A 23,202-nucleotide genomic window follows, 5' to 3' on the forward strand; every position below is an offset into this window, starting at 1 on the left:
CACACCCAACCCTACTCTAAAACCCACCCAATCCCCCCTTAAAAAAACCTAACACTACCCCCCTGAAGATCTCCCTACCTTGAGCCGTCTTCACGCAGCCGGGCACAAGTGGTCCTCCAGAGGGGCAGAAGTCTTCATCTGATCCGGGCAGAAGAGGTCCTCCAAGCAGCAGAAGTCTTCATCCAAGCGGCATCTTCTATCTTCATCCATCCGGAGCGGAGCGGGTCCATCTTCAATCCAGCCGACGCAGAGCCATCCTCTTCAAACGACGTCCTAACGAAGAATGAAGGTTCCTTTAAATGAAGTCATCCAAGATGGCGTCCCTTGAATTCCGATTGGCTGATAGGATTCTATCAGCCAATCTGAATTAAGGTAGGAAAAATCCTATTGGCGGATCCAATCAGCCAATAGGATTGAGCTCACATTCTATTGGCTGATTGGAACAGATGAAGACTTCTGCCCCTCTGGAGGACCACTTGTGCCCGGCTGCGTGAAGACGGCTCAAGGTAGGGAGATCTTCAGGGGGGAAGTGTTAGGTTTTTTTAAGGGGGTATTGGGTGGGTTTTAGAGTAGGGTTGGATGTGTGGGTGGTGGGTTTTAATGTTGGGGGGGTATTGTATTTTTTTTTACAGGTGAAAGAGCTGATTACTTTGGGGCAATGCCCCTCAAAAAGCCCTTTTAAGGGCTATTTGTAATTTAGCATAGGGTAGGGAATTTTATTATTTTGGGGGGACTTTTTATTTTATTAGGGGGATTAGATTAGGTGTAATTAGTTTAAAATTCTTGTAATTCTTTTTTATTTTCTGTAATTAAGTGTTTGTTTTTTTATTTAATTGTATTTAATTGTAGGTAGTTTAGGTAATGTATTTAATGATAGTGTAGTGTTAGGTGTAATTGTAACTTAGGTTAGGGTTTATTTTACAGGTAATTTTGTACTTATTTTAGCTAGGTAGTTATTAAATAGTTAGCAACTATTTAATAACTATTGTACCTAGTTAAAATAAATACAAAGTTGCCTGTAAAATAAATATAAACCCTAAGCTAGCTACAATGTAACTATTAGTTACATTGTAGCTAGCTTAGGGTTTATTTTATAGGTAAGTATTTAGTTTTTAGTAATAATTTATTTAATTATGTTAAATTTATTTTGTTTAATTTAAATTATATTTAAGTTGGGGGGGTTAGGGTTAGGTTTAGACTTAGGTTTAGGGGTTAATACCTTTAATATAGTAGCGGCGACGTTGGGGGCGGCAGATTAGGGGTTAATAAATGTAAGTAGGTGTCAGCGATGTTAGGGACGGCAGATTAGGGGTTAATAAAATTTAACTAGTGTTTGCGAGGCGGGAGTGTGGTGGTTTAGGGGTTAATATATTTATTAAAGGCAGATTAGGGGTTAATATATTTATTTAAGTGTTTCCGATGTGGCGGGGGGCCTAGGTTTAGGGGTTAATAGTTAGTTTATGGGTGTTAGTGTACTTTTAGCACTTTAGTTAAGAGTTTTATGTTACAGTGTTAGCCCATAAAACTCTTAACTATTGACTTTTAATTGCGGTAAAAATCTTGACAGGAGAGGGTCTACCGCTCACTTCTTCCAAGACTCGTAATACCGGCATTAGGCAAATCCCATTAAAAAGATAGGATACGCAATTGACGTAAGGGGATTTGCAGTAGCCTCGAGTCGCAGAAGAAAAGTGAGCGGTACACCTGTACCTGCCAGACTCGTAATACCAGCGTTAGAAAAACCCAGGACCCCCTTCTGACAAAGTAGCAGAATATGTGTCCTTTAAAGGGCCATACTAGTCTAAAAATTACATGCTCTAATTTGTTAGATTATGGCCCAGGGGACCTAAAAACACAGTTCTTCAGTTCCTTTGTTCCCATGGTTGGAACATCAACCAGAAACCAGAGTTGCCTTTCTGAGCTTCATCATAGACTCTGTAACATTGAGGCTATCTCAACAAACTCTTCGTCCTACAATGCTTCAATCAACGGAAGTAGTTGGTCTCATGGTAGCTCTTTCATTTGCCATAACTTTTGCCAAATTCCACTTACCTCAATTGCAGCTTCATATGTTGCACCAGTGGAAAGAAGATTACAACAACCTGTTTTAAGAGATGTCTTTAGACTTCAAGACAAAAACGTCTCTAACATTGTGGCACACCCACCAATCATTGATTCAGTGAGCCTCATTTATCCATTCCATTAGGTAATTATTCTTTCCTAATGGAATGGAATATATGTATATTTTACAATCTTTAACATTCAAAAACATAAACATTAACTTTTTGAGCCATGAAATGGAAAGTGATTTATGGGATAATGCACCCATAGTCTTTGTTTAATCGTCCAAGAGCATGATGCTTGCAGAGTTTACTGTAGGTAGTGCTGGTAATCAGTATAGATAACTTTCCTGCGTTGTCTAGTTAGCAGTAGAGAATAATAATTATACATATGAGTGCAAATTCAACACATCAATAGGGTATGTGTCTATGTGTGAGTTAGTGATTTGATATTACACCTTGGAGGGAGAGAGTGATATAAGGGGTCTCTTAAGGTAGGTTGGGGGGTTTCTTCTTTTTCTAATTTCTATTATGCCAGAGTTGTAGCATTAGTTTGTCAATGTCCACTTTGCCTATTTTGCAATAATAGAATCTTTCTAATTGCAGTGTCATTGTGACTCTCTTTTCCCATTCCGCCATGGTGGGAGTTTTCCTATTTTTGGGGATCAAGCTTTTAGCACTGACCAGCATCAGCACCATCAGTGGGGCCTTAGCTCCGTGTTTTATTTTTGGGAGGTTGTGCATCATCAATGTGAGTCATTAGTAATTGTCATTAGTAATTTGTTAGGGCCCACCCAATCTTTTTGTATAGAGTTGTGGCTCCATTCTACCAGGTGGTTCAGTATGGCAGCTTGTTTGTAGTGTAGGAGGATAAAAAAAAATTATTGGTGAGAGTCCTCGAGAACTGCTCTTATTTTACCATAACAATTGGCAGCAGTACCAGTTTGCACTTGTACCCTGCTTTCCTTTCCTACTTACTTACTTTCCTACTTACTTATTTTTTCCTTTCTCTTAGCCATATGTATGACTAAGAAATCATGGGAAATTGGAAGGGGTTAAAGCTCTGTTGCGTGGGGTGTTTTGCCTCCTCCTGTAGGATTGGACTTTAATCCCACATGTGAATGCTTGTAGACTTTCACCATCATGAAAGGTATTAATTTATCAGGTATGCATACATTTTTGTTTTCCATGCGGTGGTTTAATATTAAACCAATGGTACTAAATCAGCTTCTGTTTAATGTTCTCTCCCTCAGATTAGGAAGAAAGGAATTTAAAGGTAAATACAAAAAATCCTGTTTTCTCCCTTCTTTCCAGCTGTTCACCATCACCTAATTTTATCTTTCAATTAGCTCCTACCTTAGACAACTACTGCCCAGATCAACCAGATAACCGTATTATTACCTCTATCTTGCATTATGTCATTGTCCTCTTTATTGTCTCTTTCACCTTCTCCATCAGCTTGCAGAGATGCAGATGCAGAATGAGAATGTCTCCTACAGGTCTGAGTCTAAATCATTTAAATTGAATCCAAATGAAAAGCAGTCTGAAGTGAGTTCTCAAATATGCAGTCGCTGTGAAATATTCATGCAACAACTGGATAAGGCCATTCAAGGTGTGTGGAGAGTAGACTGGATTTATACTTAATGTTGTAGGATATGAGCAACATTACTTTGATTAGTTACTTTTCCTTACTAACCCACGTATTATTGGTTTGTTTTTGTAGAAATGTAGCTTCTATATTACAAAGTGCTAAAAGTGACTTGCAATGAATATAGTGGTCAGGATCTGTAATATCTTCATTAATTGGGAATGTGGGAGTGGTGCAATACAAGGACAAACCTGTATGTTAGCACAGATAGGAGTCAGTAAAAAAATATGCATCATGAAGGCGACGCAAACAAAATACAAATATGCCAAGGCAATAATAATGTTAAAGGGAAATGTTATAAAGAGAGAAAAATAATGGGAGGGGGGTAATGGTAGAATCCCTATAGTGCTCAGGAGAAAGACAAAAATCAAGGGGTCAATTGTCTTTGCTGTATATAAAGAAGCTGGAGATAGTTTAGTTTAAGATTGTTCTGTAGTAGAAATTGACTATCATCCTGTTGCCCTGATGGGGTAAAAAATATACCAGTTGACCAATATTATGGAGGGACATAAGCCTCCATGATGCATCTTTAATCATAATTATTTTTTTTTTTTAAAAAGAAATTATAGTGGGGTAGGAAGGGGCGCTGAACCGCAATCTGGAAATGTTTATAACTTAAGACCTTTGCATTCGTTTCTATTTAGTTGGGGTAAAGAATACCAATATTAAATCTTATATGAGGTGTGATGGTAAATTAAAATAAAATAATATACTATAATAATCTTCTATCTTTTAGTTGGGGTAAAGAATACCAATAATAAGTTCAAGGTGTGATGATAAAATAAATTAGTATAATAATCTTCTATCTTTTCAGTGGTAATATAATGTGTGCTGCGTAGAAAGCTACTTAGTGAAAGTGTTAATGAAAGTGTTAATCTTTTAGTTAGGGTAGATAATACCAATAATATGAGGTTCAGGTATGATGATAAAATTAAATAGTATAATAATCTTCTATCTTTTCAGTGATAATATAATGTGTGCTGCGTGGAAAGCTGCTTAGTGAAAGTGTTAATGAAAGTTAAAACATGCTCATTTCTCCTTGTTTATGTAAGGTTTAAAAATAAAATAAAATAAAATAAAAAAATCGTGAGAGTAAATAGGTGTGAAATTAGTGTTAGAGCAGTAAGTTTAAAGTGACTCTATGTCACCAGGTAGATCTTCTGTGTATATAGTATATGTGCAGTATGGATGATAATTGTTGTAGTGAAAAGTAGGGGTGCAAAAAAATATAGTTAAATATATTTGTGATAAAATTAGTACTGGGAACTAGGGATCCTCACAAGTTTTAGATTTTAGGTAGAAAATATGGATCCTAATTAAAAATGAGAAAAAAGGGATAGTATGCAGCTTAGTGTTATAATGTTAATTTATTAAGTAAGTTCATACTAAGAAATAAAAATTCCTTACAGACATTAATAGCAATAAAATATTAAACAGTAATGTTCTAAAAATTAGATTCTAAAAACTTAATAACACCGGTGTTATAAATGCATTAAAAACTACAATTCTAATTTAAAACTACAATTCTGATAGAAAAGACTCCAATAGCTGCTAATATGTTAGATGATGGGCATATAATACAGTGAAAACTAGTAGAGGCATAAGTTGATACAGTAACAATAAACCACTATAAATTGATAAGAGGAGTTAGTTTTCAAACACTAGTATGAATTAATATTGAAAACAATGATAAGCCTTTTCTGTGTTGGTAGTATGTAACAGGTGTTTCAAAGTGGTGTGTGTCTTATTAGACACAGTGTTGCAAGCTTTAATTAGAGGGCTTTTCCTAGCATAGGTTGATACAGTAGCAATAAACCAATGCAGATTGATAAGTATAGTTAGCTTTCATACACCAGTATGATCCAATGGTAAAAACAATGATAAGCCTTTTCTGTATTGATAGTCTGTAATGACTGCGTGCACTTAATTTAAACAAGGAGAACCTCTGATTAGTCACAAAGAACCCACGTGACTCTATTGCCGAACCGGACAGCTGATATATCAAACACTGACAGGAAAAGTAAGAATACACGGCGGAGCGTTTTTTATACATAAAGGTACTGTGTGACATCTCTAATTGGAAACTTTTAAAGGAACTACAAAAAAGGAAAGACTGTGGGTAAACACCTGCTAGGAAAAGCCCTCTAATTAAAGCTTGCAACACTGTGTTTAATAAGACACACAGCATTTTGAAAACACTCATTACAGACTATCAATACAGAAAAGGCTTATCATTGTTTTTACCATTGGTTCATACTGGTGTATGAAAGCTAACTATACTTATCAATCTGCAATGGTTTATTGTTACTGTATCAACCTATGCTTGGAAAATCCCTCTAATTAAAGCTTGCAACACTGTGTCTAATAAGACACACACCACTTTGAAACCCCTGTTACATACTACCAACACAGAAAAGGCTTATCATTGTTTTCAATATTAATTCATACTAGTGTTTGAAAACTAACTCCTCTTATCAATTTATAGTGGTTTATTGTTACTGTATCAACTTATGCCTCTACTAGTTTTCACTTTATTATAAACCCATCATCTAACATATTAGCAGCTATTGGAGTCTTTTCTATCAGAATTGTAGTTTTAAATTAGAATTGTAGTTTTTAATGCATTTATAACACCGGTGTTATTAAGTTTTTAGAATCTAATTTTTAGAACATTACTGTTTATTATTTTATTGCTATTAATGTCTGTAAGGAATTTTTATTTCTTAGTATGAACTTACTTAATAAATTAACATTATAACACTAATCTGCATACTATCCCTTTATTCTCATTTTTAATTAGGATCCATATTTTCTACCTAAAATCTAAAACTTGTGAGGATCCCTAGTTCCCAGTACTAATTTTATCACAAATATATTTAACTATTTTTTTGCACCCCTACTTTTCACTACAACAATTATCATCCATACTGCACATATACTATATACACAGAAGATCTACCTGGTGACATAGAGTCACTTTAAACTTACTGCTCTAACACTAATTTCACACCTATTTACTCTCACGATTTTTTTATTTTTTTTTATTTTATTTTTAAACCTTACATAAACAAGGAGAAATGAGCATGTTTTAACTTTCATTAACACTTTCACTAAGCAGCTTTCCACGCAGCACACATTATATTATCACTGAAAAGATAGAAGATTATTATACTATTTAATTTTATCATCATACCTGAACCTCATATTATTGGTATTATCTACCCTAACTAAAAGATTAACACTTTCATTAACACTTTCACTAAGTAGCTTTCTACGCAGCACACATTATATTACCACTGAAAAGATAGAAGATTATTATACTAATTTATTTTATCATCACACCTTGAACTTATTATTGGTATTCTTTACCCCAACTAAAAGATAGAAGATTATTATAGTATATTATTTTATTTTAATTTAATTTACCATCACACCTCATATAAGATTTAATATTGGTATTCTTTACCCCAACTAAATAGAAATTAATGCAAAGGTCTTAAGTTATAAACATTTCCAGATTGCGGTTCAGCGCCCCTTCCTACCCCACTGCTCAGAGGAGGCAGACAGGGTTATGGAGCAGCGGTCTTTGTGACCGCTGCTTCATAACTGCTGTTCGGGGCATCAAGCTCCATTCGGAGCTTGATACAAATGCCCCTTAGCCATGCTCAGCTATCTGAGAAAAGCAATTGCACATCAGTGTGTACTATACCAGTGTGGAAATTTAGCCTGGGCAAATAACGGATATAAAACCCAATTTTTTCTTTCATGATTCATATAGAAGATACAATTTTAAACAACTTTCCAATTTACTTCTATTATCAAACTGTCTTTGTTTTCATGTTAACCTTTGTTGAAAAGCAGGGAGGTAAGTTCAGGGGGTCGATCCGATAAAAATCGTCGCCCGCAAAAGCCGGCGACGCCAATAATTGCGCGGATTTGGTATCCTATATACGGCGTAAGCTAGAAGTTACGCGCGTATATTTCTGCCGTCGCCCGCAGTTTTTTGGGCCATAGGCAGGTATACCAAACCCGCGCAGTTTGGTATCCAATATGCAGCGTAAGGACTTACGTGGCGAAAACGGAGAAAACTTACTCCATTTTCACCTCGCCACAAAAAGCAGCCGTAAGAAGCCTTACGCTGACTATTGGAGCCCCGTAAATCCCTAAACTAACTAGAAAATAAACCTAACACCTAACGCATGCGCAATGTCTATCTCCCTGTCAACCGCGATCTGCTAAAATAAACCTAACACCTAACGCATGCGCAATGTCTATCTCCCTGTCAACCGCGATCCCCCCCCCCCCCCCCCCGAAATCCCTAATAAAGTTATTACCCCCTAAACCGCCGCTCCCGGACCCCGCCGCCATCTACATAAACTAACCCCCTACTGTGAGCCTCTAAAACCGCCGCCATCTACCTTATCTATCCCCTAATCTGACCCCTTACACCGCCGCCACCTATATAAAAATTATTAACCCCTAATCTAATCCCCCTATACCGCCGCCAGCTATATTAATATTATTAACCCTTAATGTAAGCCCCTTACACCGCCGCCATCTCTATTAAAATGATTAACCCCTAATTTAATCTACCTACCCCGCCGCCAGCTATATTATCTATATTAACCCTAAGTATATTATAGTTAATATAGTTATTACATTATATATATTAACTATATTAACCCTAATTATATTAGGGTTAATATAGTTACTATAGTATTTATATTAACTATATTAACTCTATCTAACACTAACACCCCTAACTATATTTATATTAAATTAATCTAATTAATTTATAAACTAAAATATTCCTATTTAAATCTAAATACTTACCTATAAAATAAACCCTAAGATAGCTACAATATAATTAATAATTACATTGTAGCTATGTTAGGGTTAATATTTATTTTACAGGTAAATTGTTAATTATTTTAACTAGGTATAATAGATATTAAATAGTTATTAACTATTTAATATCTACCTAGTTAAAATAATTACCCAATTACCTGTAAAATAAATACTAACCTAAGTTACAAATACACCTACACTATCAATAAATTAAATAAAGTACAAACATCTATCTAAAAATACAATTAAATTAACTAAACTAAATTACAAAAAAAAACAAACACTAAATTACAAAAAATAAAAAAAAGATTACAAGATTTTTAAGCTAATTACACCTATTTTAAGCCCCCTAATAAAATAATAAACCCCCAAAATAAAAAAAAATCCCTGCCCTATTCTAAATTAAACATATTTCAAAGCTCTTTACCTTACCAGCCCTTAAAAGGGCCTTTTGTGGGGCATGCCCCAAAGAATTCAGCTCTTTTGCATTCAACAAATACAATCCCCCCCCCCCCATTACAACCCACCACCCACATACCCCTATTCTAAACCCACCCAAACCCCCCTTAAAAAAGCCTAACACTACCCCCCTGAAGATCTCCCTACCTTGTCTTCACCACACCGGGCCGAACTCCTGATCCGATCCGGGCGATGTCGTCCTCCAAGCGGCAAAGAAGAATTCTTCCTCCGGCGATGTCATCCTCCAAGCGGCAAAGAAGAATTCTTCCTCCGGCGACGTCTTCCTCCAAGCGGCAGCAAAGTCTTCATTCTTCTGGCGGCATCTTCAATCTTCTTTCTTCGCTCCGCCGCCGCGGAGCATCCATCCCGGCCGACTGCTAAACTTGGAATGAGGTACCTTTAAATGACGTCATCCAAGATGGCGTCCGCCGAATTCCGATTGGCTGATAGGATTCTATCAGCCAATCGGAATTAAGTTAAAAAAATCTGATTGGCTGATTGAATCAGCCAATCAGATTCAAGTTCAATCCGATTGGCTGATCCAATCAGCCAATCAGATTGAGCTCGCATTCTATTGGCTGTTCCGATCAGCCAATAGAATGCGAGCTCAATCTGATTGGCTGATTGGATCAGCTAATCGGATTGAACTTGAATCTGATTGGCTGATTCAATCAGCCAATCAGATTTTTTTAACTTAATTCCGATTGGCTGATAGAATCCTATCAGCCAATCGGAATTCGGCGGACGCCATCTTGGATGACGTCATTTAAAGGTACCTCATTCCAAGTTTAGCAGTCGGCCGGGATGGATGCTCCGCGGCGGCGGAGCGAAGAAAGAAGATTGAAGATGCCGCCGGAAGAATGAAGACTTTGCTGCCGCTTGGAGGAAGACGTCGCCGGAGGAAGAATTCTTCTTTGCCGCTTGGAGGATGACATCGCCGGAGGAAGAATTCTTCTTTGCCGCTTGGAGGACGACATCGCCCGGATCGGATCAGGAGTTCGGCCCGGTGTGGTGAAGACAAGGTAGGGAGATCTTCAGGGGGGTAGTGTTAGGCATTTTTAAGGGGGGTTTGGGTGGGTTTAGAATAGGGGTATGTGGGTGGTGGGTTGTAATGGGGGGGGGGGGATTGTATTTGTTGAATGCAAAAGAGCTGAATTCTTTGGGGCATGCCCCACAAAAGGCCCTTTTAAGGGCTGGTAAGGTAAAGAGCTTTGAAATATGTTTAATTTAGAATAGGGCAGGGATTTTTTTTTATTTTGGGGGTTTATTATTTTATTAGGGGGCTTAGAATAGGTGTAATTAGCTTAAAAATCTTGTAATCTTTTTTTTATTTTTTGTAATTTAGTGTTTGTTTTTTTTTGTAATTTAGTTTAGTTAATTTAATTGTATTTTTAGATAGATGTTTGTACTTTATTTAATTTATTGATAGTGTAGGTGTATTTGTAACTTAGGTTAGTATTTATTTTACAGGTAATTGGGTAATTATTTTAACTAGGTAGATATTAAATAGTTAATAACTATTTAATATCTATTATACCTAGTTAAAATAATTAACAATTTACCTGTAAAATAAATATTAACCCTAACATAGCTACAATGTAATTATTAATTATATTGTAGCTATCTTAGGGTTTATTTTATAGGTAAGTATTTAGATTTAAATAGGAATATTTTAGTTTATAAATTAATTAGATTAATTTAATATAAATATAGTTAGGGGTGTTAGTGTTAGATAGAGTTAATATAGTTAATATAAATACTATAGTAACTATATTAACCCTAATATAATTAGGGTTAATATAGTTAATATATATAATGTAATAACTATATTAACTATAATATACTTAGGGTTAATATAGATAATATAGCTGGCGGCGGGGTAGGTAGATTAAATTAGGGGTTAATCATTTTAATAGAGATGGCGGCGGTGTAAGGGGCTTACATTAGGGGTTAATCATTTTAATATAGATGGCGGCGGTGTTAGGGGCTCACTTTAGGGGGTTATAGATATAATATAGCTGGCGGCGGGGTACGGGAGCGGCGGTTTAGGGGTTAATAACTTTATTAGGTTGCGGCGGGGTAAAGGAGCGGCGGTTTAGGGGTTAATAGCTTTTTTATTGTTAGGCTAGTGAGGGGGGATAGCGGATAGAGGGTTAGACAGTGCGGGCTATGTTAGGGAGGCGTGTTAGACAGTGCGGGCTATGTTAGGGAGGCGTGTTAGACAGTGCGGGTGTTTTAGACTTTAGTCAGGTTTTATAGGCGCCGGCAGATTCTAACGTGGCGCAAGTCACTGGCGACGCCAGAAATTTGTACTTACGCAGATTTCTGGACATCGCTGGTTTGTGAGACTTACGGCACGTTAGCATCTGACGGCGACCTATATGGGATGGCTCGAGTTGCGAGCTGAAACTGCGGGCGACGCCGGTTCCCTCGCTTGCGCCGCAAACTGCGATCGATATCGGATCGCGCCCCAGGAGTGTGCACGTGTCTTCAGCACAATATGGCAGCAGTTTTGAACAATGTTATACATTTGCAACTATTTCCTGTCATGTAGTACCCCAGACATGTGCATGTTACCTATTTAGATACCTCTTCAACAAAGAATAACATGAGAGCAAAGCAATTTGATAAAATAGAAGTAAATTGGAAACTTTTTTTAAATTGTATTCTTTTTTTGGAAAAATTGTGTTTCATGTCCCTTTTAGCATTTAGTGCTACCAAAGGTGAAACGTTTTTTTAAAAAAAGGAGATTAATGATTTCCACCCTGGTACAGTACACATATGGCTAACTTCAGCTTGAAACCTGCCAACATTTACCAGCTCCAAGTAGCTTAGATTTCAGTCAAGAGGATCCATAAATTGTATATAAACAAGCAATAAGTCATAAGAGACAGGTGCCTTAGTAGGACACTTACTGAAAAATAGATTTAAATTTGTTAATCCTGGAAGAAATAAGATTTTCTGCTCACTTACCTTCTGTTTTACCTAGAATGCCAGGGGCACAATATGGAGTTGCAGAAAGAAAAGAGCCAGACTCTGGTATGTCTGCACCAGCTTCAAGAGGTTGTTAAGGTGAGCAGTACTCCTGACTTGTCTCTGCAGGATTGCCCATCCTCCATTTCTTGTATTCTTTGTCATCCTCAATTTCTTTCATACAGGTGGTAAGAGTCCATGATCCATTACTCCTGGGAATTACTCTTCCCAAACACTAGGAGGAGGCAAAGATTCCCAAACCCCAAGAGCTCTATAAAACCCCTCCCAGTACCTTAGTCTTTACTTTGCCTCCACTAGAGGTGGTCGAAGAATGAAGAGAGAGCAGTTCTAAGAGGATTTGAGGCCCATTTCCCCTCAGAGTACAGCTGCTTGTTAGAGGGATGTATCTGGAGTATTGGAAGTGACATATATTTAGTCACAAGCCTTGCCATGAGGGTCAGAGGGACTTGTCCTTTGCCTCTGCTTGGTGGTTTGTTAAAGGGATATGAAACCCAAATTTTTTGTTTCATGATTCAGATTTTCTTCTTTTTAGTTGTATCTTTATTTGAAAAGCAGGAATGTAAGCTTAGGAGACGGACCACTTTTGGTTCAGAACCTGGGTAGCGCTTACTGATTGGTGGCTGAATGTTCCTAAGCTTACATTACTGTTTTTTCAAATAAAGATATCAAGAAAATGAAGAAAAAATACTAATAGGAGTAAATTAGAAAGTTGCTTAAAATTGCATGCTCATCTCACTGGTTTAAAAAAACCTGTCCTCAAGCCTCCCCAGCAGGTCAGGTTTTCATTATTACCTTGTATGAGAGCAGATAAAATAACCATGGTTACTAATCAGCTGATTATTTCACCTGTGCTCTAGTTCAAATATCCACAAAATGTGGCATCTTAGGGAGGTCTGAGGACAGGTTTGAAAACCAGTGCTCAATCTGAATCATGAAAGAAAAAAATTGGGTTCAATATCCCTTTAATATACTCCTATTCCAGTTCCTCTGCTGTTATGTTTTCAACACTGATCTTGGCTTCTTACTGTTTTCCTCCATTAGCAGAGTGTTTTTTTGGTAAGTACTATATTTTTTTGGTGCTCTATAAGCCGTTTAGGTTATCACTACTTATGTTCTTTATAACAGTTAAAAATTAGTTGTTATTTGATATTTTCCCTTTTTTATGTAAAAGATAGAAATATATTCATGTTTGTTTTTTTACTGCGTCATTTTTTTCATGATTGTCCTTTTCTTGACGCGCGATAGCTTCACGCGTACGTTTTTGATGCACATTGACATCGTTACTCTTCGGGCTGGTGTGCGTCGGCATGATTACGTGAGTATGTTGTGGAGCCTTTTTTCTTTTATATATGATTGCAGTTTAGCGTGCACCTCATTTTCCAAGTGTGCTGTCTGGATACTAGGTGTATTTCTCCAGTATTCATTTCCTTATGAAATTGTAAGTTTTTGAGAGTTTCTTTCAGAGGGGCAAAGTGTTTCCCTTTCTTTAAGAGCTCTTTTACTGGGGATACTATCATTTAACTTTATGTATTTCTGCATTTAACTTTGTTTTAAGTTCATGTGCAGTAATGGAGACATGTGATTATGTCCCTAAATCTGCACATTTTTCTACCAGTGTCAAATGTTTATACTGTAATCATGCAGAGGTATTTCCTCCAGCAAATTTATGCAATGTATTATTAACGTTTTAATGCATTCTGACCAGTCTAGTACTGCTCTTACTTCAAAAGGTATTACTGCTCATTCTGTTTGTTCCTTACAGGAGGAATATACTGCTTTTGCCCCTGTAATTAAAGATCTCATTCAAACAACAATGTCTGAAACGTTGGCGTTTATGCCCCCTTCAAATAAGCGTAAAATCCCAGTTCAGAATTTACCTTCTACTAGTTCTAGGACTAGTTCTAGACCTGTTGTGGTTAATGTTTCTAGTCATGAGACTGCTAAATCCTCAGAGGGGAAAGTTTTTTCTGAAGATCAAGAGTCTTCCTCTGATCCTGAAATTGAGACATCATCTTATTCATTTAAAATTGAGCATATTCGTTCTCTTTTAAAGGAAATTTTGCTTAATTTTGAGGTTAATGATCCTAAAGTAGATGGGGATAAGCCAGTTAGGCATTAGGGGGTTTAACCAAAGATTTAAAAACAGAATCCAGATGAATTTCCTGTTCCTGACGCAGTTACAGGAATAATTTCCAGAAATTGGGCTAAGCCAGGTATTTTTTTAAAATTATTCTACAAAGTTTAAGAAAATGTATCCCTTACTGGCTTCTAATATTGAGCTGTGGGATGGGGCCATTTCTACTCTGTATAAACGTATTACCATTCCTTTGGAAGATAGTCCTTCCTTTAAAGACCCTTTAGATAGGATGTTAGAATCCTATCATAAGTTATCTTTTTAGATCAGCAGTGTCTATTGCTGATGTAGCTGCTTCTTCTTTTTGGTTAAATAGTCTTGCTGAGCAGTTTTCTAATGATTCTGCCAGTGAAGGTTTTTAAACTTATATGTGCAAATGCTTTCATTTGCAATGTCATTCTGGACATTATTCAGATTAATACTATGAGTTTAGTAAAGGAGAAAGTTGAGGGATGATTAAACTGAGTACAAAAATATTCAGACAGCTGTATCACATAGCATTAATTAGAAAGCTGCTGAACACAAGAGTATCAGGCTGATATGTAACAATGTTTACCAAAATACAACATATGTTGCACAACAGAGAAAGAACCTTACTCTTGTTTTAAATTATTAAAAAAAGTATCAAGGTGGAAGCATACCACATAAAAATTGCTTGAACTAAGGGTGTCAAATGAAGAGATTCTCCAAAGTGATACTAAGTATAAGATCAGATTATTATGGTAAATATTGCTTTATGGGAGAATAGCTTTATACTGACTAATACCCAAAATGAGAGCGTTAAATAGTTCATGGCATACCCATAAGTTATAGCACAGCTGATCCTAAAAAAGCTCCTTTTATAGCAGGAGCAGATTTACATTTAATCTGACTGATATAATGAAAGATATTCAATAAGGAGACCTACAGTTTAGAGTTATACCACCCAAGTAAGCATTATAAAAAGAGGGACTGTGCACTCAGTGAGAGTGTCCCTAACTTCATTTGACACCCTTAGTTGAAGCAATTTTTAATTTTTGTGTATGTGCAAGTGTGTGTATTGGTTGACTGATTTTTTATATTTTCTAATAAAGTTGTTTGGCATGCATGTGTGGTATGCTTCCACCTTGACTTTTTTATTAATGTAAAACAAGTGTAAGGCTCTTTCTCTGTTGTAATACTTTTAGCATGTCTTTGACTGTGTTTACTAGAAGAACAGTATGGCTTAAATCTTGGTCTGCTCACATGAATTCTAAATCCAGACTTTTATCTCTTTCGTTTCAGGCAAAGATTTTATTTGGTTCTGGTTTGGATTCCATCATTTCTACGGTGACTGATGGTAAGAAGTCCAAAAATAAAACTAAAGCTCAGAATCAGTGTGCCTCTAGTTCCGTTTGGAAGCCAAATTCTAACTGGAACAAGTTTAAGCAGTCCAAGGAAAATCCTCCCGAATCCAAGTCTGCATCAAGTTGTGGCCACCGATCCAGAGTCTCTGGTAGTGGGCAGGTTATGTCTTTTTCAGGAAGCTTGGTTTCACTCTGTTCAGGATCTTTAGGTTCTAAATATAGTATCTCAAGGATATCGAATAGGTTTCAGATCATGGCCTCCCAAGGGAAGGTTTTTTTTCTGTCCAATGTTTGAAGAAATCCTGTGAAGGCCCAGGCTTTTCTTTGGTCAGTTTTGGATCTTGAAACTATGGGGGTGATTGTTCTGGTTCCCTTGCAGAAACAGGGAATGTTTTGCTTTATTAGAGTTCCTATTTTTAAAATGGAAACCTTTCAGACTATTCTGCCATTTGTTCATCAAGGTCAGTTTCTGTCCACAATAGATTTAAAGGATCTTTTCAGTTTGTTGCTCTATCGTTTGATCTGGCTACAGTTCCCAGAATATTCTCCAAGGTTCTGGGTACAATTTTATCTGTGATCAGATCTCAGGGTATGGCAGTTTTTCCTTACCTCTTGGTTCAACTCTATCTCTACATTTAGCAGAATCTCACACCACTAGACTGTTGTTGTTTCTTCAACAACATGGTTGGAAAAACAATTTTCCAAAGAGTTTGTTGGTTCCTCAGACAAGGGTTTATTTTCTGCAGAATCAAATAGATTCAGTTGCTATGAAGCTTTCTTTGATGGAGCAAAGATGGTAAAGCTGGTGCCTGCTTGTCAGACTCTTCAGTCTCTATCCTTTCCTTGAGTCACTCTTTGCATGGAGGTATTAGGGCTCATGTATGTGTCCACTTTCATATAAGGCCTCTGCAGCTTTGTATGATTCAGCAATGGGGCAGGGATCATACTCAGCTATCTCAGAGGATTAATTTAGATTTCAGAATAAGTCAGTCTCTGTCTTGGTGGCTAAATCAGCTCATTATTCAGGGGACTTCTTTTGTTTGTCCTACTTGGTCTGTGGTCACTACAGATACAAGTCTTTCATGTTGGGGGGGCTGCTTGGAGGTCTCAGGAGACGAGGTTGCCAATCAATGTTTTAGAGCTCTGTGCAATATTTAAGGCCCTTCAGAGCTGGCCTCTGTTCAAAAGGGAAACTTATCTTTGTTTTCAATCAATGTTACTTTGTTAGCATATGTAAATCATCAAGGGTAAAATCACAGTTCCCTAGCTATGAAGGAAGTATCTTGAATTCTTTCCTGGGCAGAAGCCAATTGTTGATTTCCGCAATACATATTCCAGGAGTGGACAACTGGGAAGCAGATTTTATCAGTCGTCAGTCTCTATATTCGTCAGAATGGTCTCTTCATCTGGATGTGTTCAATCAGTTAATAGATCTTTGTGGTCTCCCAGAGATAGATCTGATGGTTTCTCGGTTAAATCACAAACTTCCCAAGTACTATATGAGGTCCAGGGACCCTCAAGCAGTGTTTGTGGATGTTCTGGTAGTTCAGTGGTCATTTCAGCCTACATATATTTTTCCACCTCTGGTCCTTCTTTCCAAGGTGATTACCAAAATCAAGCAGGAAAGAGCATTGGTAGTTCTGATTGCTTCAGCTTGGTCTTGCAGAATTTGGTATGCGGATCTAGTTCAGATGTCCAGTTGCCCTCCTTGGTTACTTCCTCTGCATCCAGACGTTCTGTCTCAGGGTTTGTTTTTCCATCGGATCTCAGATCTTTCAGATTGATGGCATGTATATTAAACAGTTAGTTTTTAGACAAAGAGGGTTTTCTGGTTATGTTATTGAGACAATTATACAGGCTTGTAAGCATGTGATCAGGAAGATTTATTACAAAGTCTGGAAGGCCTTTATTTCTTGGTGTATGGGTCATGGATTTTCTGGGCATTCTTTTAGAATTCATACAATTTTGCTGATTTGCATACTGGTTTGGATAAGGGTTTATCTGCCAGTTCAGATGTCTGCCCTTTCAGTTCTGTTTAATTGGAAGATTGATTCCTGACATCCATGCTTTTGTGCAGGCCTTGGCTAGAATTAAACCTGTTATTTAACCAATTTCTCCTCCATGGAGTCTTAATTTGGATTTGAGGATTTTGCAGGCTCCTCCTTTTAAACCTACGAATAATGGGAAATATTAAACTTGTTTCCTGGAAGGTTTTATTTATTTTAGCTATTTCATCTGCTAGAAGGGTTTCTGGGTTATCTGCTTTTTCACATAACCCTTCTTATTTTTCATCAAGTTTTTGAGGACTAAATTTGACCTTTTGCCTAAGGTTGATTCTCCTGAATAAGGAAATTGCTGTCCCTACTTTGTGTCCTAATCCTAAGAATTCTTCAGAGAGATCTATTCATACTCTGGATTTTGTTAGAGATTTAAAGTATTATGTTGATGCTACAAAGTATTTCAGACAAACTTCTAGTTTATTTGTTAATTTTGTTGATTCCAAGAAAGGGCAGAAAGTTTCTGCTGTTCCTTTGGCTTCATTAATCCATAAAATTTACTTGGAGGCAGGTTATCCTCCTCTGAATTGGATTACTGCTCATTCTACCAGATCTATTTGTGTATTAGTTCCCTGGAGTAATGGATCGTGGACTCTCACAGCCAGTGTGAAAGAAAACATAATTTATGCTTACTTTAAACGTGTAATCGGCTACAGGGCTGCAAACCTACTGCTCCTTAGTTGAAATCAAGGGGTCAGAGTAGTTGAATAAAACAAAGTCTTTATTGTGTGCACTTTAAAAACAAATGAGCCTAAGCTCTAGACACGGACAAAGAGGGGTAACAGTGCAGCAACAGCAGACATGTTTCGTGTGGCTCAACCACACTTGTTCACTGCTAAGTGTTTGCCGCCACTGTTACCTCTATTTAAAGCAATATACAATTAATTAAAAGCATAAAAAATTAACCCATGATTGTCTCTGAAACATTATAAACTGCCATGTCAGATAACAGATACAAATGGTGTGCTGGGTAATAAAGAACTACACATAGGTTTATATTGATAAGTATATACAAAAAGAAGAACTTTAAAAAGTATACAAAAGATGTTAAATATTTAGTTTTATTTACTGTTTTACTTTGTTATTTTTACCCAAAATTCTAAGTAGGAAAAGGATAGGGGAGCAAGGAAGCTCATAGAGCTTTTTTATCATGTATGAATAAGCTGTACCCCATATATTGCTATTCTCCTATTTTGAGGTTTTTTAATGTACTGAATAATGAATACCTATACAAAAGGTAATTTATGATCAGATAAAGAGATTAACGTCACTTTCCTTATTGATACCTTGGGGGCATCTAGTGTTGAGTAAAAATATCCATTGAGCCTCTTTGTAATCTAATCTTTGTATTCTATCTCCACCTCTTTTATGTGGAGGCACATGGTCTATTGCTTGAATGGACATTAGGGCCACATTGCCTGAATGCTCTGTTTTAAAATGTCTGGCAACTGGTGTAAATATGTCAGGGTCCTCAATGTCCCTGACATGTTCCTGAGCCCTGTCTCTGACTAATCGTTTTGTTTTTCCCACATATTGAATCTGGCACCCCCTACAGGTCAACAAGTAAATTACATGATTTGATTTACAGTTTAATTTGTGTCTGATGTCATATGAGCATTTTGTTGTTGTTGAAGTGAAATTCACTCCTTCCACTACATGGCTACAAGTTTTGCACCTTTGCGCCCTACATTTATAAAAACCCAATCTTTGTGGTAACCATGTACGGGTGTCAATATGTGGTAAATTTGAGGGTGCTATAATGTTGCCAATAGTCTTACTTTTCCTAGCAACGTATCTGCAACCTTCTGTTGTCATTTTTTCCAAGTTTGTGTCTATAGCAAGAATAGGTAAACATTGTTTTATTATATCACACATTTTTTGGTATTCCAAGCTGTATGGTGTACTGAATACCAATTTGCTTTCCTTATTGGGGGCTTGTATTATGGGATTACGCTTACTTTTATTTTTATTTTTGTATTTAAGCACGTTTTCCCTAGGGATTTTATCCACTTCCTCTTTGGTTTTTTGGAGCAGTGATATAGGGTATTCTCTTTGTGAGAGCCTATCCTCTAATATCTGACACTGTGTTTCGTACATTTGAGTATTTGAATAAATTCTTTTAGTTCTTATGTACTGTCCTTTGGGGATGGCCTTTTTTACATGTATGGGATGACTGGATCTATAATTGAGGATTGTGTTCCCCCCTGTGGGCTTTCTGAATAGTGAAGTGTTTATAGTATTTTGTTTCGTGTCCACTGTTATTTCCAAATCTAGGAACTCTATATGGTTTGTACTGTGTTGAGACGTAAATTTTAGGTTCATGCTGTTTGTATTGATCAAGTTTACAAATTCTTTAGCTGATTCCACATCTCCATCCCACACCACCAGCAGGTCATCAATCTGCCATAATAAATTATATGTTCCCTGAAGGGGTTGTCATCTCCATAGACGTGGGAGGCCTCCCACCAACCCATGTACAGGTTGGTATAGGAGGGGGCAAATTTTGCCCTTATGGCCGTCCCACGCCTCTGGAGATAGCAGCACCCCTCAAACAAAAAATAATTATGGGACAAAAGAAATTCTACTGCTGTCAACAAAAAATGAATAATTTCCTTAGTATAATTTGAATAAGTGTTTAAAAATATGACAATGCCTCTAACCCCTGGTTTTGTGGGATGGATGTGTATAAAGCTGTAACATCTATTGTCATTAGACAATATGTCTCTTTCCATTTTAGATCATTCATTTTGTTAAGTACGCCTGTCGAGTCTCTGATATAACTCATTAAGTCTCCCACTAAGGGTTGTAGGTAAGTGTCCACCAACTCGGAGAGGGGCTCTAGTAGTGACCCCACCCCTGAAATAATGGGGCGATCTGGTGGATTCTGACTATCCTTGTGCAGTTTGGGCACGAAATAAAAGATAGGAGTGTAGGGGGTTGCCGGTAACAATGTATCGACCAATGTTTCTGTGAATGCTCCTACTTGTTTGCCTAAGTTGAGAATATCCTCTAATTTGGCCTTAAAGTTTTTTGTTGGATTGTAAGTAAGTCTAGTGTAGGCTGCTTCCTCATTCAATTGCCTGTATGCCTCCTTAATGTAATAGTCATGATTCATAACCACTACATTCCCCCCTTTATCCGATTCCTTTATGACTATCTGGTTGTTGTTTTTTAAAGATAGTAAAGCATTGTGTTGTTCTTTGCTAAGATTTTGTAAATACTTATCTTTATGTTTTATGACCTTATCTGTCTGAATTTTCTCTGATAGTTGTTTTAATTTGTGTTCACTGTACGTTGGAACACATCAATACCTTTGCTTCTACTATTCACTGGATAGAATTTGCTTTTCTTCATACTTGGCTTAAAGTGAGGAATGGTTACCCTATGTTGTTCTTCTGTATCAGTATTTAGCATAGTGGTAAGATCAAGTACTGAGCATTGCTTATTAAAGGGGAGATTGTGTATATCTAACAAATGCTCATTTTGTATAGTTTGTATTTCTTCCACTGCTTACCTGATGAATTAATTTGTTTCATAGTGGTGAGAATCCTTGAGACCCCTCTCTGAGTTTTTTTCTGGTTACAACAGTTAGTACATCTGTTGTGCACATCTTTTTTCCATGCTCCTGTCTTGTTTGCTCTTGTTTTTATTTTCCTACCTCTTGGTGCTTGGCTATAAGTTAGACTAAGGTATTGGTAAGGTGGGAGGAGTTTTATAGATCTCTTGGGGTTTGGAAATCTTTGCCTCCTCCTAGTGGTAGGAAAGAGTAATTCCGAGGAGTAATAGATCATTGACTCTCACCACCATTAAATAAATGAATTTATCAGGTATGTATAAATTATGTATTTGTACTTTACTTACGGTTTGCCTTTTTCCATTCTTTTAGGACCTTTCCAAACAAACCAAAGTAAATGAACAGGTAGCTCAAGTTTTGCGAGTGGATAATGAATCTCTTAAAAACCAACACAAATTAGTCACAGAGCAGGTAAGAGGATTTCTCGGCTATTTTTTTGAATATTATAATTATTTGAATCAGAAACATCTCTTTCTCCCTGCTCCGTTTAGCAAATGCTGCATTAAGTAAATTACATCATTACCATATTTTAAAGAACCCTGCAGCACAGGATAAGGAAAATTAGTGTAATATTAATCGTTATATTTTATTTCATTTTGCTTCATATTTTTATTTGTATTTATACTATTCAATTGGCACAAACCTCTTTCCATTAATTTCAGAATTTGTTTTGTGCATTAGTTGGTCTCATTACATTATTCAGAATAATGTCTTTATTTGAAGGGACATGTTAACCATACTCTAAATGACTTGAAAGTGACGCAGCACACCTGTAAAAAGCTGACCAGAAAATATCACTTGAATATCTTTATGTAAAAAAGCATTTATTTAACCTTAAACTTTCTTCAGCTCACCAGAGTAAGTGTAAACAGTTATCCTTCAGCTACTCTTTTTACTGTCATTTGCATTTGCAGCCAATCAGTATCATCAGTGCTGATTTCACACTTTGCTTTACTGTGAGCTCATGGGATTTCACCATAAACTCATGGGATTTCATAGTAAATTTTCTAGAAAGGAGGAGAGAAATGAGGTTAATGTGCATGCTCCCTTTTAGTCTCAGGGCAAACATCCTGATTGGATGCCGAAAATCCCTTTACAATGGGATGTGGCTACAGAGAAAATTGTTATGTATATTAACTTCGTTCTTTACATGTGACATGCTCATGTGACATTTTACTCAAGTATTTTATCATGTTGATTTCATAGTTGCTCTTGTTATCTAATGCAAATGATGTGGAATACTTTACTCAAAAGAATATTTTGGACAGACTCTCTGGGTATTTACCAATGCATCTACATAAAAATAAAAAAACTGAAAAAGAACAACAAAAAGGTCTCCAAAAGCCTTCTTAGGAAAACAGGAAAATATTAAGTAAATCAATAAAAACGCTGTCATGCAAAAGAACGGCCTCGCACAGACTAATACAGCATAGCTGCAGGTTTAGTGTCATCAGCATTTTTTTATTTTTCAGAACTCATTAAAGGGACAGGAAAGTCAAAATTAAACTGTTGTGTTTCAAATAGAGCGTTCTCTGCAATGCACTACTGGTGGTTTCACAAATATCCCTCTTGTCATTGGCTCACTAGGTGTGTTCAGCTAGTTCTTTGTAGTGTACTTTTGCTGTGGACTTAACCCTTTGCATGGGTAAAACACAAAGTTTTATGTAAGCAACAATGCTGTAGTACATTAGAGCATTCTCTTTTTAGCTTCAGCCCTTCCTACATACATTCATTGCTAAACCAAATGGCTAAGGGAAGTTGAAGAAAGGCTTTGGGACTCACAGAAATGCAGCCGCACTTATGACTTACTTCCACAGCTACTGATTACTGAAGCATGTAGGCAGGAACTACCCCACTGGCCTGGGGAAGCTGTAAACAACTCCCTCTCCACACATCCACTATACCCCTACCAATTATGTCCCACTTTAACACATCTGGGGAGGATTTGTCCCCCTTTAAAAAAAATCTTGGGTAGATTTGGCCCACCCGGTCCCCCTGTTTCCAATACTGATGCTGGTATAGTAATGTATGTTAGAAAACTTATCATTTGTACATTTAACTCAGTACATTAAGTGGTAAGGATTATTTAGAATGTTAATATTT

The 23,202-nt window shown here is 36.8% G+C and overlaps 1 protein-coding gene across 1 annotated transcript in view; it reads left to right on the forward strand.

Moving 5' to 3' along the window:
• Positions 1-23,202, forward strand: part of LOC128664485 (myosin-2 heavy chain-like) — a 69,429-nt gene that overhangs the window by 20,905 nt on the left and 25,322 nt on the right. The window contains exons 6-8 of the mRNA XM_053719309.1: positions 3,519-3,672; positions 12,005-12,087; positions 21,412-21,510. Of these exons, the coding sequence (XP_053575284.1) occupies positions 3,519-3,672; positions 12,005-12,087; positions 21,412-21,510 (336 nt within the window). The remainder of the gene's footprint in view (positions 1-3,518; positions 3,673-12,004; positions 12,088-21,411; positions 21,511-23,202) is intronic.

Source organism: Bombina bombina, chromosome 6, assembly GCF_027579735.1.
Source record: "Bombina bombina isolate aBomBom1 chromosome 6, aBomBom1.pri, whole genome shotgun sequence".
Classification (NCBI taxonomy): Eukaryota; Metazoa; Chordata; class Amphibia; order Anura; family Bombinatoridae; genus Bombina; species Bombina bombina.